The sequence below is a fragment of the Sminthopsis crassicaudata genome, chromosome 3 (assembly GCF_048593235.1).
Source record: "Sminthopsis crassicaudata isolate SCR6 chromosome 3, ASM4859323v1, whole genome shotgun sequence".
Lineage (NCBI taxonomy): Eukaryota > Metazoa > Chordata > Mammalia > Dasyuromorphia > Dasyuridae > Sminthopsis > Sminthopsis crassicaudata.
Genome location: NC_133619.1, coordinates 602,645,926 through 602,660,397, shown reverse-complemented (window position 1 = coordinate 602,660,397; position 14,472 = coordinate 602,645,926). Strand labels below are relative to the sequence as shown.

The following is a 14,472-nucleotide window of genomic DNA, read 5'->3' as shown; positions in this document are numbered from 1 at the left end:
CAGAAGCATACACATTTTTCAGAACATGCAAAGTACTATTAGGGGATATCTTTTAAAAGTTAAATTTTAAAGTTAAAAGTTAAATTCTTAAAGTTAAATAAACCTTCCCATACGAATTCTCCTATAAATACTAAACAAAAAGTCCCAAGATAATAAGAAAATCACCAGAGACTGGGCATACGCACATAATTAAGTTTAAACTTCTGAAGATCATAATGATCTTCATAGACTATGTCTGCATCTGATAGGTACAAGTTTTATTATCAACCATTTACAGATAAGAAAGGGAGGCTCAAGAAGATAGGCAACATTTATCCATGGTCACACAACTAGTAAAATCACAGAATCTGAGGAAGGCAGCACAGAAGCAATGGAATCTAACCAGGGCTTGAACAAGAATCCACTCAACAACATATCTGAAAAGTGGGTATCAGCCACTGCATGAAAATTCCAGTAAGGATTCCCCCTATCTCAAGAAGCAGCCCATTCCACTTAGGGGCAGTTTTAATTGTCAGAGAGTTTCCTTTGTATGAAACTGATATTTTCTATTTTATAACTTGTCTCATTCCTGAGTTTTGCCTCCTAAAGCCAAAAACAAGTTTCAGCTCTCTACCATAGAACGGTGCACAAGATACTTGACAGTGGCTATCATGATCTTTCTAAATCTTCTCTTTGTCAGAGTTAACATGCCTAAGTCCTTCAAATGAGGCTTATGTAGTGTGGTCCTGGTCCCCAAACATGTTCACATCAAGAATCTATCCCAAACTTAAACTGTCGGCCATACAATAAAATAATGATAGGATGATGTTAGAGCGTCAGTAGGCTAGTTTTAGGGTGCATATTATGAAACACTGTGGAAACACCATCCCTTTCCTGCCCTCCATCTCCATTTAACATAATCAGTCAAGGAAATTCTGATGGTTTCTTTGGCAATATATGCAGAGATTCTCTCTACTTTTTAATTTTTATAAGTATGATGAGTAGATTATAAAGAATATTTTAAAGAGATGCTATCATCTTTGTTCATGCTATGTTCTTTTAATGCTTTCCTTAAATGCTCAACACAAACAGGTCTCTACAAAATACATTAAAAATGATACTCAAGCTCTACTTTGTGGAATTTCCTTTAAATTTGAGTTCTAATTTATTCAAGTATCTACATGGTACCATCTTGAAAGTGAGGAGTAACAGCTGGATGGCCTGAGTGCTATCTAGGAAACTCACAGTCTAGGAAATTCACTATCTAGGAAAACCTCCCAGTCCACTGGCCAGAGGTTCTATGGAAGGTTAATGGGAGAACACGAACAAGAATGGGCTGTGTCCTACAAAATGGGAGAAATAGGTGGCTAAACATCTGATTCTGGCTGACAACTTGATAGGCAGGGATAACAGACAGTGAAAACCGGGGATGAAGGATTTAAAGACAAAAGAAAAAAACTCTTGAACTCCTCCACTGACCTAGAAAATATTGCTAAAATCATTAGGTAATATTCCTCATTCTGTTGCTCCTTCAGTTGGCTGCAATGAAGGTATAACATTGAGTTTGTGGTAATAAAAACTGGGCTTTCTTTCTACTACTATCACACAAAATCCAAACTGGTCCTCACTTGAGGAGTTAAAGTCAAAGGCAGGCACCATTACTATAGCTCTTTAGTGTCTTATGAATACTTGATAATTAACAAAATACAGCTTTTCATACCAATTGTAGGCAGGTGGCAAGTCCTTACACACTCTTCAAACCTTATTTTGAGAAGAAAAAAAAAACAAACTAGACATAACCTGAGCTGATATTAAAACTTTTGATAAAAGATGACTTCACTGCTTAAATAAGGAATAAATCCATGCTAATGTTACAATATTCACAGGAGTACAAGGACTTTCAAAGAACTTTAGCTTACTTAGTTCCAAAAGAGAAGAGTTACTACTTACCTCTTCACACAGTATTGACTAAGTCCCCATTTTGGGTAGTGATATATTCTGCATATACAATGATAGTCAAAGTATAAATCTCAAGGACCTTATTAAATACTAAAGGATTTTAGCTTTTCTATACTTCCATAGATCTAAAAAGTCACAAGTTTCTGGCTGATGACTGAGACATGAGTTTTACAATCTCTCAAAAAAGATTTCTGAGACACAATTTAAAGTCTTGTGCACCATACACATGGCTGACATCCAGCATGCAAGCAGATTAAACAAAGTACCTGTTCAACACAAAACAACCTCAAGTCTTGATGATGTTAGTCAAGGCCACTGTTTTGGGAGGAAAGTTTGTAGGATTTTCATTAATATTCCTAGAGGGTGCTTAAATAATATGCCTTACCAAAAGGAGGTAGTCCATAGGTTTGGGGTGCCTGAGGGTAGACAGCATAGGGTTGGGACTGCTGAAGTGTCTGGTACTGAGTCTGGCCAGAGAAAGCAGTCTCCGATACAGGGACTGAGAGGATATGTGCATAAGGTCTAGAAAATTAAAAACAAAAAAGTTGCTTACATTAGACATGTCAATTTTATATATTTCAAAAAATATTTAAAGAGTATCTACTATATGCTAAACATTGTGTGGGATACAAAGTGCAGACAGAGCCCCTACCCTAAAATAGATTTACAATAAGTATGAGAAGCAAGATATGGACAAAAACCTATTGCAGGTAGAATGCCATGATTGCCACAAGTAAGGTACAAATAGTGTACTATGGGGACAAAGAAAACATACAGATGACACGTAAATTAGGAGCCATCAAGCAGGTAGAGATTATTGAAGGCTTAATAGAAATGATGGCAATTTTAGTGGATCTTGAAAAATGGGTAGCCTAGAATGGAAGGAGATAAAAGAATAGGCCAAAGATAAGTGATACAGTTCTGTAATAGCAGAGAGTACATGAAAGGAATTGGTAGATAAATTAACTCCATGCTAAGGAATATGGGCTTTCCTTGATTGGCAAAAGGAAGCCACAAAGAAACTTAAACATGAGATCACCATAAGGATCATCTTAGTCATACACACAGAGCAGACTAAAGGAAGGAAAGGTAAGGATATCAAGTTACAAGGCTAGTGAAATAGTCCAAACAAGAAGTAATGATAATCTATTACTAATAATACTACTATCAGGCTAGTTGTAAAAATGAGAACAGAGAAGAGGGAGGCAAAGAACCATTTTGAAGAAAGAGAAAAGTTGCCCTGTCCAGGACACTCATAGGCTTATTTCTCCTACAAAAACCTTCCCTCACCAAGGTAAATAGTGACAATGTAGAACAATCTGGAAAATGCCAATGTGTAGGTCTGTGTTGATGCTCCTCATTAACCCCTAGAAAGGGCCAAAGGCCACTGTCAGCACTTTCTAACAGAATGATTCCCTGTATGACTTCCAGATTAATAGATTCATGTCTGGAGAATCATAAAACTTTAGAGAGAAAGAGGAGTAAGAAAAAATAATTCAGTATTCAAAGTAAGTTGGTTAAAAAAAAAAAAAATCCAGAGAAACAGTATGTGAATTTTAGAAATAGAAACTTACTTTGCAGAATACATCTGTGAGGTATAATCATTTGATGATTGAGGGATGTAATCAGCACATGTCATAACTGAAAAAAAAACAACAACAACAACAACAAAACCATCTGGTGAAATAGAAATAGAAATATACTTTTAAATAAAGCCAAATATCCTACAGTACAATCTTTAAAAGCAATACAAGACGACTGGTGTGTTGAGGTGGAAAAATAACTGGACTATAAGTCAAGAGACCTGAATTCTAGTCCCAGATGGGATTAGTGGTCCCAAGTAGGACCACTTCCCTTTAAGAGATCAGTTTCCTCCTGAGCAAAACAAGAGGGTTAGAACTCCTTTGGGCTTGGATACTCTGTTCCGGCAGAAGGAAGTTCAGAAGAGAAGGAAAAAGGACAGGGACATTTTCCACACCCATACAGGTTTCAGGAGGCCCATATGCTCAGACATTAACTATGTAAGAGGGTCACAGATTGCATTCACTGCCCTCTCCAATCTGTAGACAACTCCACTTCTGGGAATGTAGCAGAAGCAGCTCTGTTGTCTCTTGGATCCCTTTGGGAGCTATTTGGGAGCAAAGGTCTTGCCAAGAAGCAAACTGAAGGGTTCTAAAACTTCATCTGCTTCTGATGCCTTGTGAAGAGTGGGGGACTTTTCTGAGTTGAATGGACATCAAAAGGATATGGCAGGTGGCAGACTTGGAAAACTAGGGTTCCAAAACTGCTTTAAAATCAGCAAAGAGCTAAGCTGAAGATTTCTCTGTAACTAACAGAATTACAGAATTTTAAAGCTGAAAAGGTCTCTAGGGATCATCCAGTTAATTCATTCACTTTACAGTGGAAAGATTGTAAATCTGTGGCAAAAAGGGTTTTGGACTTCAGTTTACAATCTCATAACTTAAATAAGAGAGACTCTTTTCTAAAGGACTTATTCCTAAAGGGCTGTCCAATATCACTTGAAAAGGAGGCAAAACCAGAACATAAGTCCACACTCCAAGGGGGATCCCCTTCAGGTGACTGGCCTTTTCTTAGCAACACCTTGCTGTCCTTCTTCTGGGGAGCACACCCCCTCAAGTAAAGGAAAAATAAGGCAAAATGTTCACACCTCAGTGGTAGGAAGTAACCTATTCGATCTTATAGGATAAATTCATGCTATACTATTAGATATGACAAGATCTTTGTCTAAAATTACTAAGAGTGTGCTCTCTAGGGTAAACAATGGAAAAGTAGACCAAACTGCCTCTTTCTAGATGATTTTAAAGAAGTCAAAGAGGAACTTTAGTTCGGGGGAAGATTAAACAAATGTTTGAATGACTCTGAAACAAAATGAGCTCTGAAACAGACTCTCCAAACTTACTTTTAAGTTTAAGGAGTAAAATCTACTTAATGGGAAAATGATGAGCTTTCTCTAATTACCTAATGAGTCCCATAGTTTTGGCCCTGGCTATTAATAGGGAGGAAATAAGAAATCACTCTTGAAAATTTAAAGGTCATGGTCAAAATAACAAATTAAGTAACCAGAAGTATTGGGCTGACATTAAGAAGTGAGGCAAAAGAGTGGGTAAAAATGCTAAATCTGAAGTCAGGAAGACCTGAGTTCAAATGCAGCCTCAGATAATTAACTTAGCCATGTGATTTTGGGCAAATCATTTAAATTCTCTTCCTCAAGTGTTCTCAACCATAAAATGGAAAATGAGCACTTAACTCCCATGGTTGTTGTGCAGATCAAATTAAATACGACAAATACAGCACTTTGAAAAATGTAAAACATTATATAAATGCCTACTACTAATACTACTGTGAAATCAGTTTTAATACCAATTCTATAGATAGAAACTGCACATTCAACAGAAAATCTGATATTACCATAATCTTTTACCTGAGGATCTTTAAAAATTTTTCCCCTAAACTATTTTAGTCCTCAAAGATATTATCCAAGAGAACGCAAAGTAAAAATTCTGGGAATTGTGAGTCAGGGGTTTAATTCCATATTACCCGCTGTTCTCAAAAACAAGTGAGATCTAGCCCCAGATTCTTGAGAGCCAGGGAAATTTAATGATAAAGGAATAAACTGGTAAAATACAACAGTAAAATCAAAGGAGAAGACAAAGAGAATATGACATATATCATATCAAGGAGGGATCTGTACCAGGGATCCTCTAAGGGTTGGTTATGCATTGGTCTAGTGTCATTATTTGGAGAACCAGGGGGAGGAAGAAATACATTCTGAGCATCAAAGTCATCATAAGAGACAGAATTTCCATTGATTGAGGGGTAGGGCAGACAGCTTCAAGGTAGTGCCTTTTACAGCCACGAAATGGGACCCTTAGGTTATAATGGGATATTCTAAGGCAGGAGTTAAGAATTCCTAGAATCTGCAAGCTTTTAATAGCTGCATTTCAACATAACAAATTTTCATTTGTAATCTTAAATATTTTATTTTATACATTTGAAAACATTCAGAGAAAAAATTCACAGAACAAAAAAAAGATGAAGAATCTCTGTTCTCTAAGATAAAATAATGAAAAATTTTGGAGGGGGAAAATTTTTGAAAGGCAAATGTCCCATAGAGATAGAATTTTTAAAAGTCATATGGTGGAAGAAAAGTGAGTATTTAGCATCTCTGTCTCCCTCTCCCTCTCTTTTGAGAAGTTTCACTATCTTACTCAAGAGGTACAGAGTCCACCTCTCAGTTATGATCCCACTAATGAGTAGCAAAGAAGCTTTGACTTGTTCCTTCTCCAAACGTGGGCTGCTTCACCTATCCCATCAGGAGTTCACACTAATGATAACAGGTTTACTGAAGATCCCTAATTGGCTTTAACCTGTTTGGAGCTAAAAACTCCCAAGCTCAAGAAATCACCAGCCCTAGACTTCCCAGTGGCAGGAAAGGGATCAACTTATTTCTTTTAGATTTCTTTCTTTTTTTTTTGGGGGGGGGGGGTAAGAAACTGAACCTTCCTTTATGTGTGGATTGCCCCTAATTAGAACATGAGCCCTTTGAAAAATATGGTTCTATTTTCTTGTATCCTAAATGCTAAGTATAGTGTTAGGCCCTTAATAATGGCTTCCCCATTTCATTCCATTTTTTGACTGACTGATTCATAATGGGTATAGACCTCCTATAGAAGTAAGTACCCTTTGTTATTATTGTGATCTAAAAAGGAAGCTAGGGGAGCATTAGTGAGAGTTTGGTAACCTGCAAATCTTGAAAACAAAAGCAGACTTGGTTCTCAGAATATTTTCAGATATTAATGTGACAGCTTAATAGTAATTTGTACAAGCTCTTAAATTTTTCTCTTGGGCCTAGGCTCAGTTAAGCCTTGAAGTCCTATAAGGATTCACAAGCTTTTCTGATGCTAAGTATGGCTCTGATCTCCCTAGGAAACATACCCTCTGCTTAGAATGTGAAAGAAATCACTGAATGGGATTCACTAGCTGAGCATTTGGGTGATTTTGTTTGTTCTCCATCCAACAGGTCAGGAGAAGTGAAATTGGTCCTTTCTGCACACCATGAAAATGAATTACTGAAGGGATCTGTTTTTTAGGTACTTACTTTCATCTGACATGGTAAGGTTTGAAGAAAGACTTGAAGTTTCAGGTTTCTGATCACTGCCTTCAGGGTTGCTCACCTGACTAGAAAAAAATCAAAATTAATGTTAGCCACCAAAATCACAACTGAAATGACCGACAATGCTTAAATATTAGCTTCTTCACATTTTGGGTGGAAGTGCTCTTATTCTTATTCTACCATCTGAACCCATAGCAATCTGCCTTTCTTCTCCGGAGTCTCTCATGGGCTAATCCACTTTCTATTTATCTGGGGCACATTTCATAATTTCCCCTACTAAGTGGTAAGCTCTCTGAGGAACCATGTTTTATTTACCCATACATCTCTCCCAAACCATATGGAATGTACCTACACACAGAAGGACGTTTCTATATTTGTGGGTGGAATAAATAAATATTCCTGGTGAATCTGGAAGAAATTCTCCCCAACCTGATCTTGCTCCCTAAAGGGCAATGAAGCTTTGAGACTCTCAGGTCTATAAGATCTCTTTGAAGCTTTCAGGGAAAAGTTAAGGATAGGATTCCCAAAGTGCCACCCCCCCCAGAAGTTCCAGAAAGTAGCCTGGTTTGTGGTAGAGCATAGTATATTATTACTAAAATTACCATAATTACTATAAAATAAAACTTAACTCCTAAATGCTTCTTTTCCATTTAAGAGAAACAAAAACACATGAGAGGAGGAAATGGAAAAGTTTAAAGACTTACTGGGTCTGTTATGGGTTAGGAGAACTAATTTGCACACTGATTCAATATACTAAGGGCCAGATTATGTTCCCAAAGCATAAGATAACAGAAGAAATTTATAGCCTGTGAATGAGATATTATTCCTATCTCTTGACATCAGCACTATAAAAGGGAGCTACTTTATTATTCTCATCAAATAGAAAAATGATGGAAAAACATACCTATCCCTTTCCTACCCCTCAATAACAATACATTTAAACCCAAGGTAAGTAAATCAGAGAACAAATTAAGAAAGGTGACTCTTATATAGAAGCATGACTGGAATGGGCTAGTAGATATGTCCCAAATGTTGATTGTGGGAAGACTGATACCAGTGCTTACAAACATGAAGTACATTTCCCCTCCAAGGTTCCTGTCTCCTCTTTTTCTACAATTGTCTCCTTTATTTCAATTTCTATTTTTTCCCCCATTCTTTCAATACTTCTCAGCTTTAGTTCTCTCTCTTCCTGCTGCTTCATGGCCTTGATGAGATGATAGTTCTCTAAGAACTAGAGTAGGAGGATCCATAGGCCCAGAAGCCTTCAGCATAAATAGTGTCAGTAAAAAAAGAATAGGAAAAAAATAAGTTAAGACCTGACAGATATAGCTGTATCTAGGCTACTATGAGGTAGGGTTTTTTGTTGTTTTTTTTTTTTTGTTGGGGGGGAGGGAGAGAGATTGGGATTAAGTGACTTGCCCACCGAGGGTCACACAGCTATAAAGTGTTAAGTGTCTGAGACCAGATTTGAACTCAGGTCCTACTGATTTCAGAGTTGTTGCTCTTTCCGCTGTGCCATGTGAGGGAGATATATATATATATGTATAAGTATTTCATTGGTTTGCTTCTTAATATTATATTTTAAAAATGAATAGTATCATAGTTTTTCTGTTAGATTTAAGTTATTCATCAAAAGGTGTTTACATATATAACTATTCAAAAGTTTCTCTACATCAACTGATGAAGAATAACTGTCTTGCAATTTCAATAGACTTGGGATGGAAAATATCATCTACATTCAGAAAGAAATATGGAGACTGAATGTGGATTGAAGCCTCTATTTTCTCTATTATTTTCATCATTTTTGTTTGTCTTTCTAGTGTTTTTTCCCCCTTTTGTTCTTATTCTTCTTTCACAATATGACTAATATGGAAATATGTTTAAAACAATTGTACAAGCACAACATATAATCAGATTGCTTAATGTCTTATGGAAGTAGGAAGTAAGGGAAAAAGGAAGAAAAAATTTGGAACTCAAAATCTTACAAAAATGAATGCTGAAAACTATTTTTACATGTAACTGAAAAAAATAAAATATTACTAAAATAAAAAAAAACTGTCTCATACCAGATCTCAAACTATATTATAAAGCAATTATTATCAAAACAATCTGATACTTGTTAAGAAATAGAGCAATGGATCAATGGAATATTATAGTAAAGGACAGAGTAATCTAGTATATGATGAACCCAAAGATTCAACTTTGTGGAATTTATGGAACAAAAACTCATTATTTGACAACTGGGAAAACTGGAAAAAGTGTGACAGAAAAGAAGTATGGAACACCATATACTAAAATAAGGTTTAAAAAAAGGGGGGGGTTTACATGATTTACCCATAAAATATGACACCATAAGCAAATTTAAAAAGTACGGAATAGTTATCTGTCAGATTTATAAGGGAAAAAGTTAAGAAAACCAATGCAAACAAAATTAGAAGGAAAGCAGAATGCTGGGGGAAATTTCACATCAAGTATCTTTGATAAAAGCCTAATTTCTCAAATATATAGAAAATGGAGTCAAATTCATAAAAAATTATAAAAAAATACAAGTCATTCCCCAATTAAACTAATGATCAAAAAATATGACAAAGAAATCAAAGCTGTCTAGAATCATTTTAAAAAATGCTCTGTCACTAATGATCACAGAAATACACATTAAAATAACTCTGGGGTATCACCTATTAGAGTGGGTAATATGACAAAAAAAGAAGTGTTGGATATTAGAAAAGATGTGGGAAAACTGGGATACTACTAATGCACTATTGCTGTAGTTGTGAATTAGAAATCAAAGGTATGTCCATGAAACGGAGAATGGTTAAAAAAGCTGTGGGATATGATTGTAATGAAATATTATTGTGCTACAAGAAATGACAAGCAGGATGAATTCAGAAAAACCTGGAAAGACAAGAACTGATGTGTAGTAAAGTGAACAGAACCAGAACATTGTACACAGTAACTACAATATTGTGTGATGAAGAATTGTGAAAGAATTAGCTATTCTCATCAATACAATGACTGAAGACAATCCCAAAGGACTAATAATGAAACATGCTATCCACCTCCAGAGAAAGAAATGATATTGACTAAATACAGATCAAAGCAAACTATTTTTCTTTCTTTCTTTCTCTTTTATTAGTCTTCTTATACAAAGTAACTAACATGGAAATGTTTCACACAATTGTACATGTCCTCTATTTGACTGCTTATCTAATCTAAGAGAGGAGAGAGAATTTGGAACTCAAAATTTTAAATAAAAATGTTAAATTTTAAAAAGAAAAAGAATAATTGTCTCTAAATATTATTTATATAGAAGGGTATTGGCATAGATATGAATTAAAGTTAGCATGTTCCCTCCAAAATAAAGCCTTAAACAACCTTGCTTATATTAAATGAAAAAGAATTTTAATATAGCTTTCAAGAAACAAAGCATTGGTATCAGTCAACAAACATTTATTAAGCACCTAACAAGTGCCTGGCATACACTGTGCTAACCCCTGAAATATGGAATATGGTCTCTACAGAAAGAAAAAAAAATGCATATTGAACTTCCAATTATACAAAATAGGATTATTTTCTGTCCCCCAACCTTGGAAATTCAAAGAACAGCATGTTATCAACTAAGGGCAGAGGACTGTACACTCTTCCATCCTGGCCCCAAAATCCAAGCAGCCAAGCAAGGAAAACATCTTGGAAGAATATGAAAAAACTGTTTGTACATACACTTTAACATATTTAACATGTATTGGTCTACCTGCCATCTGAGAGAGGGATTGGTGGGAAAGAGGGGGAAAATTGGAACAAAAGATTTTGCAACTGTCAATGCTGAAAAATTACCCATACATATATCTTGTATATAAAAAGCTATTAAAAAAAACAAAACAAACTGTTTTGTAGTTTCTTATAATTAACCATAACAATATTATGGTGAACAAGCGAGCTATTTCACTTGTGTGATACTAAAATAAGCAAAACTCACTGCTTGAGAGGGAACCATTTTCTTCTAAGAGGTCAAAAGTGCTAGTGAAGCTCCTTAATATCTAATCTGTGACTACAAAATCTTTTCCTGTCATAATCACTTCTATTATCCAATCTAAATTTTGATTAAGGATGTGTACCTGAAAATAGCCCCTATATTTAATAATAACAATAATAATAGCACACATACATACAACAATCCAATGGTAATTTCTGTAGTCACCAAAACATTACTCCATATAGTTTGTATTTGGGCAGTTCCTCACTGTAAAGCAAACTGTTTATTAACTGAACAAAAAATAAAGTTAAGCTTGCAACAGTTACCATTAAGTTTCAAGGTCTTTCAAATTATATAAAAATGAACTTGCTAAAATATTTCAAAAGTTCTTAGGTAGAAAAGTTGGAACTGCACTATGATAGCAAATCAACTGCAAAAGCATATATTTGCTATCTCTTGTGAACAGATCAGTTACTTGGATATAAAAAGAAACTTTAAGACATGTATAGCTTGTCCAATACCATTTCATGATCTGATCATGTTTGAATTTCACAAAAGATTCACATTGCTCTGTTATTTTGTACAGAGAAATTGCTCAAATCCCTGCCATAGATATTCACAACATTCTCCCCACCATCCTTTTTCAAAATGTAAAGGCTATCTGGCTTATATTCATCCAGGATGACCCTGGAGAAGTAAGTGTTAAGTCCTCAGGAGCATGAGTGACTCTGATTTCCTTTGACTAAGGATCACTTCTATCTCCATCAATTAGCAACTGTATTCTTAGTGAATGATATAAAACCTTTGCTTAGGACACCATGGCCCAGGCCAGCCAAAGGGAGGCTGGGTAGTATCGAGGACTCAGTAGTCTCACAGTAGTCCTTTTTAGGCCATATCCAAACTGAAGGATGACAAGGGAGTGGCAGCAGCAAGGCAGACCAGCCCTAACTTCTTAGCTCAGAGTTGGGCCAAGGTGACTCCAGTAGTGCCTCTGGCACAAATGTGAAATTGTTACATAAATCTGGGGACCACCACCAGCATCAAAGTCACAATTATCAGGAGGACATGTCAGTGTATAACAAGAAATGACAGTAGTGAGAAAGCACTACTACAATAGATTCCATTTGAGAAACCTATATTTTAGTTCTAGCTCTGCTCTCCTACAGGAGCTAGGGCAATCATTCAACTTCTCTATGTCTCTGTTTCCTCTGTTCCTTCCTAAAATGGAAGGATGATATCAAATGATCTTGAAGATCCTATTTGTTTTTTTTCAAATTCTATGATCCAGAGATTAGTGGGGAGAAAGTAGATATTGACAAATGACCTTGAAAATCAGAAGAGAAATGGTGACAGAAGAACCATGATCAATTTCTGTGATGAGCTGAGCAGGGGGGGAGGAGGGAGGGAGAAGGATGCACAAGATGAAGGAGAGAGGGGACAGATGGAAACTTATTCCAGTAATCTGTCCCGGAGTCTCTCCTTGTCTGTCAATATTTTCCAGAAAGGGGCCAGGAGACAAAGGAAAGAAGGCAAACTATGGATGGAGAAAGGAAGGTGAAAGTGATAGAAAGAAAAAGGAAGGATGAAGAGAGAAGGAAAGAAAGAAAGGAAAATATTGAAAGAGTCCTGGAAAGAGTGCCTGGACTCAAAGGGCCTGTGTGGCACAGGGCAGGTCACTTGTCATCCATGACTACTTTAGTTCACCAGTAAAATAATAATAATTATAACAACAACAAACAAGAACAGTTGGTTTTTATCTACCCCTTGAAATCTCCAAACATACCAAGAGCAGGGAAGTGAGTTCTCAGCTGGTCTCAGATTGCTACGTCCTAAACCAGTATCTGAGTTAAGATTCCCACCCAGGGCTTCTGGCTCTAAGTCTTGCACTTTCTTCTCTATGCAAATCATGTCTACCATTCCTCTCAGTCTTAAATCCCCATCATCACTTAGTCTAAAGAAACAACATGCCCAAGAAGTGATAGAGAAAAACAGACCCAAACAACCCCGAAGAAGAGATTTCACATTTCTAAAATGTGTGTGGAACTATGAGCTATTTAAAGAATGAACAAAAGAAATGGCAAAAGTTATAAATGTGAAAGTTATTTACCAGAAGCACAAAACAAGAAAGAAATGCCTAAATCTACAAAAGTTCATAAAACTCTAAATATAAAAACTACTTAATGGATCTCCCTTCAAGAAAAAAGGAGCGGGACACTATTCTTAACTCTCTTGAGGTTTAGAGGAGGCGAGGATTAGAGTAGAGAGAGGCCTGTGATCTTACTACCAATGCAGGCTAGCATATTCCCTACAATTTATGAGACTGCCTAAAGTATAGGGATGTTGGGTTACTCCCCTAGGCTCGTAGAGTATTATGAACTGTCCAGCAGCTGGACTTGTTTTGGACTGAACCCAGGTCATTCTAGTTCCCAAGTGATTTATCTAGTATGACATGCTATTAACCAAAAAGGGAAAGGCAAGCAAGGCTAAGGGGAAATAAAGACAGGGGAAAAAAAAAAAAAAGAAAAAAAAAAAGGAATAATGATATCATCATTTATTTTTGTACAGAAGCTTCTATCATCAAAGCTGTCATGAATGTTACCTTATTTATTTACCTCATAACAAGCTTGTATTTAAACAGTTAAGAAATGGTATCAGTCAAGCCTCAATAAGCCACACACTCATTTTGGACTCTCTTGGTTACATAAAGGTCGTTTCTAAGAGTATTTAAATGTATATACATGGGAGATCTGAAAATGTCTTCCAAAGGCAAAAGCCCTCCATTAGCACAAATAACTGAGCATTAAATATAAACAGAAGTCATACTCCTCCACCCAAAACTTCCAAAAAGGAACAAGTATCTTTAGAGTAGCTTTGTGCCGTTCAGGAAAAGAACAAAAAACAGAGGAGGGCAGGGGATGATCTAAAAGTCTTCTAGAGGCCAGAAGTCTTTTTAGTCTTCAAAAGTATATGATTATAATATCACTACAGGCATTTTATAAAGTATATAAAATAGGATTCTAATTTGGCCATAATACTGGCTGATGGATTAAAATCAATTTTTTTTAAAGCCCTGAAATTATCTTAGTTTGGTTAGTTTTGAAGTATCTTGTGACCAGATTTATGCCATTATCCTCAAAGAGATAAACAAACAAGCAACCTTTTCTGGACCTTCTTGCCAGATGCTCTTCATCCAAAAAAAAAAAAAAAAAAAAAAAAAAAGAAAAGAAAAGAAAAGAAAAGAAAAGAAAAGAAAAGAAAAGAAAAGAAAAAGAAAAGAAAAAGAAAGACATAAAGAAAGAAAAAGAAAACAGCTGCTTTAAAATATACCTGCACTGCCAAGATTAGAAGGGAAACAGAAAGCTGGAAAAAATTTTTACATCCAGTGTCTATGATAAAGGCCTCATTTCTAAAATATACAGAGAACAGA

General features: G+C 35.8%; 1 protein-coding gene across 3 annotated transcripts in view; it reads right to left on the bottom strand.

The window, feature by feature from the left end:
* The window catches only part of EYA3 (EYA transcriptional coactivator and phosphatase 3), an 88,766-nt gene that overhangs the window by 38,076 nt on the left and 36,218 nt on the right, over positions 1–14,472 (bottom strand). For all 3 annotated transcript variants that reach the window (XM_074305627.1, XM_074305626.1, XM_074305625.1), the window contains exons 4-6: positions 7,058–7,137; positions 3,513–3,579; positions 2,324–2,460 (exon numbers count right to left, since the gene is read on the bottom strand). In XM_074305627.1, the coding sequence (XP_074161728.1) occupies positions 2,324–2,460; positions 3,513–3,579; positions 7,058–7,137 (284 nt within the window). The remainder of the gene's footprint in view (positions 1–2,323; positions 2,461–3,512; positions 3,580–7,057; positions 7,138–14,472) is intronic.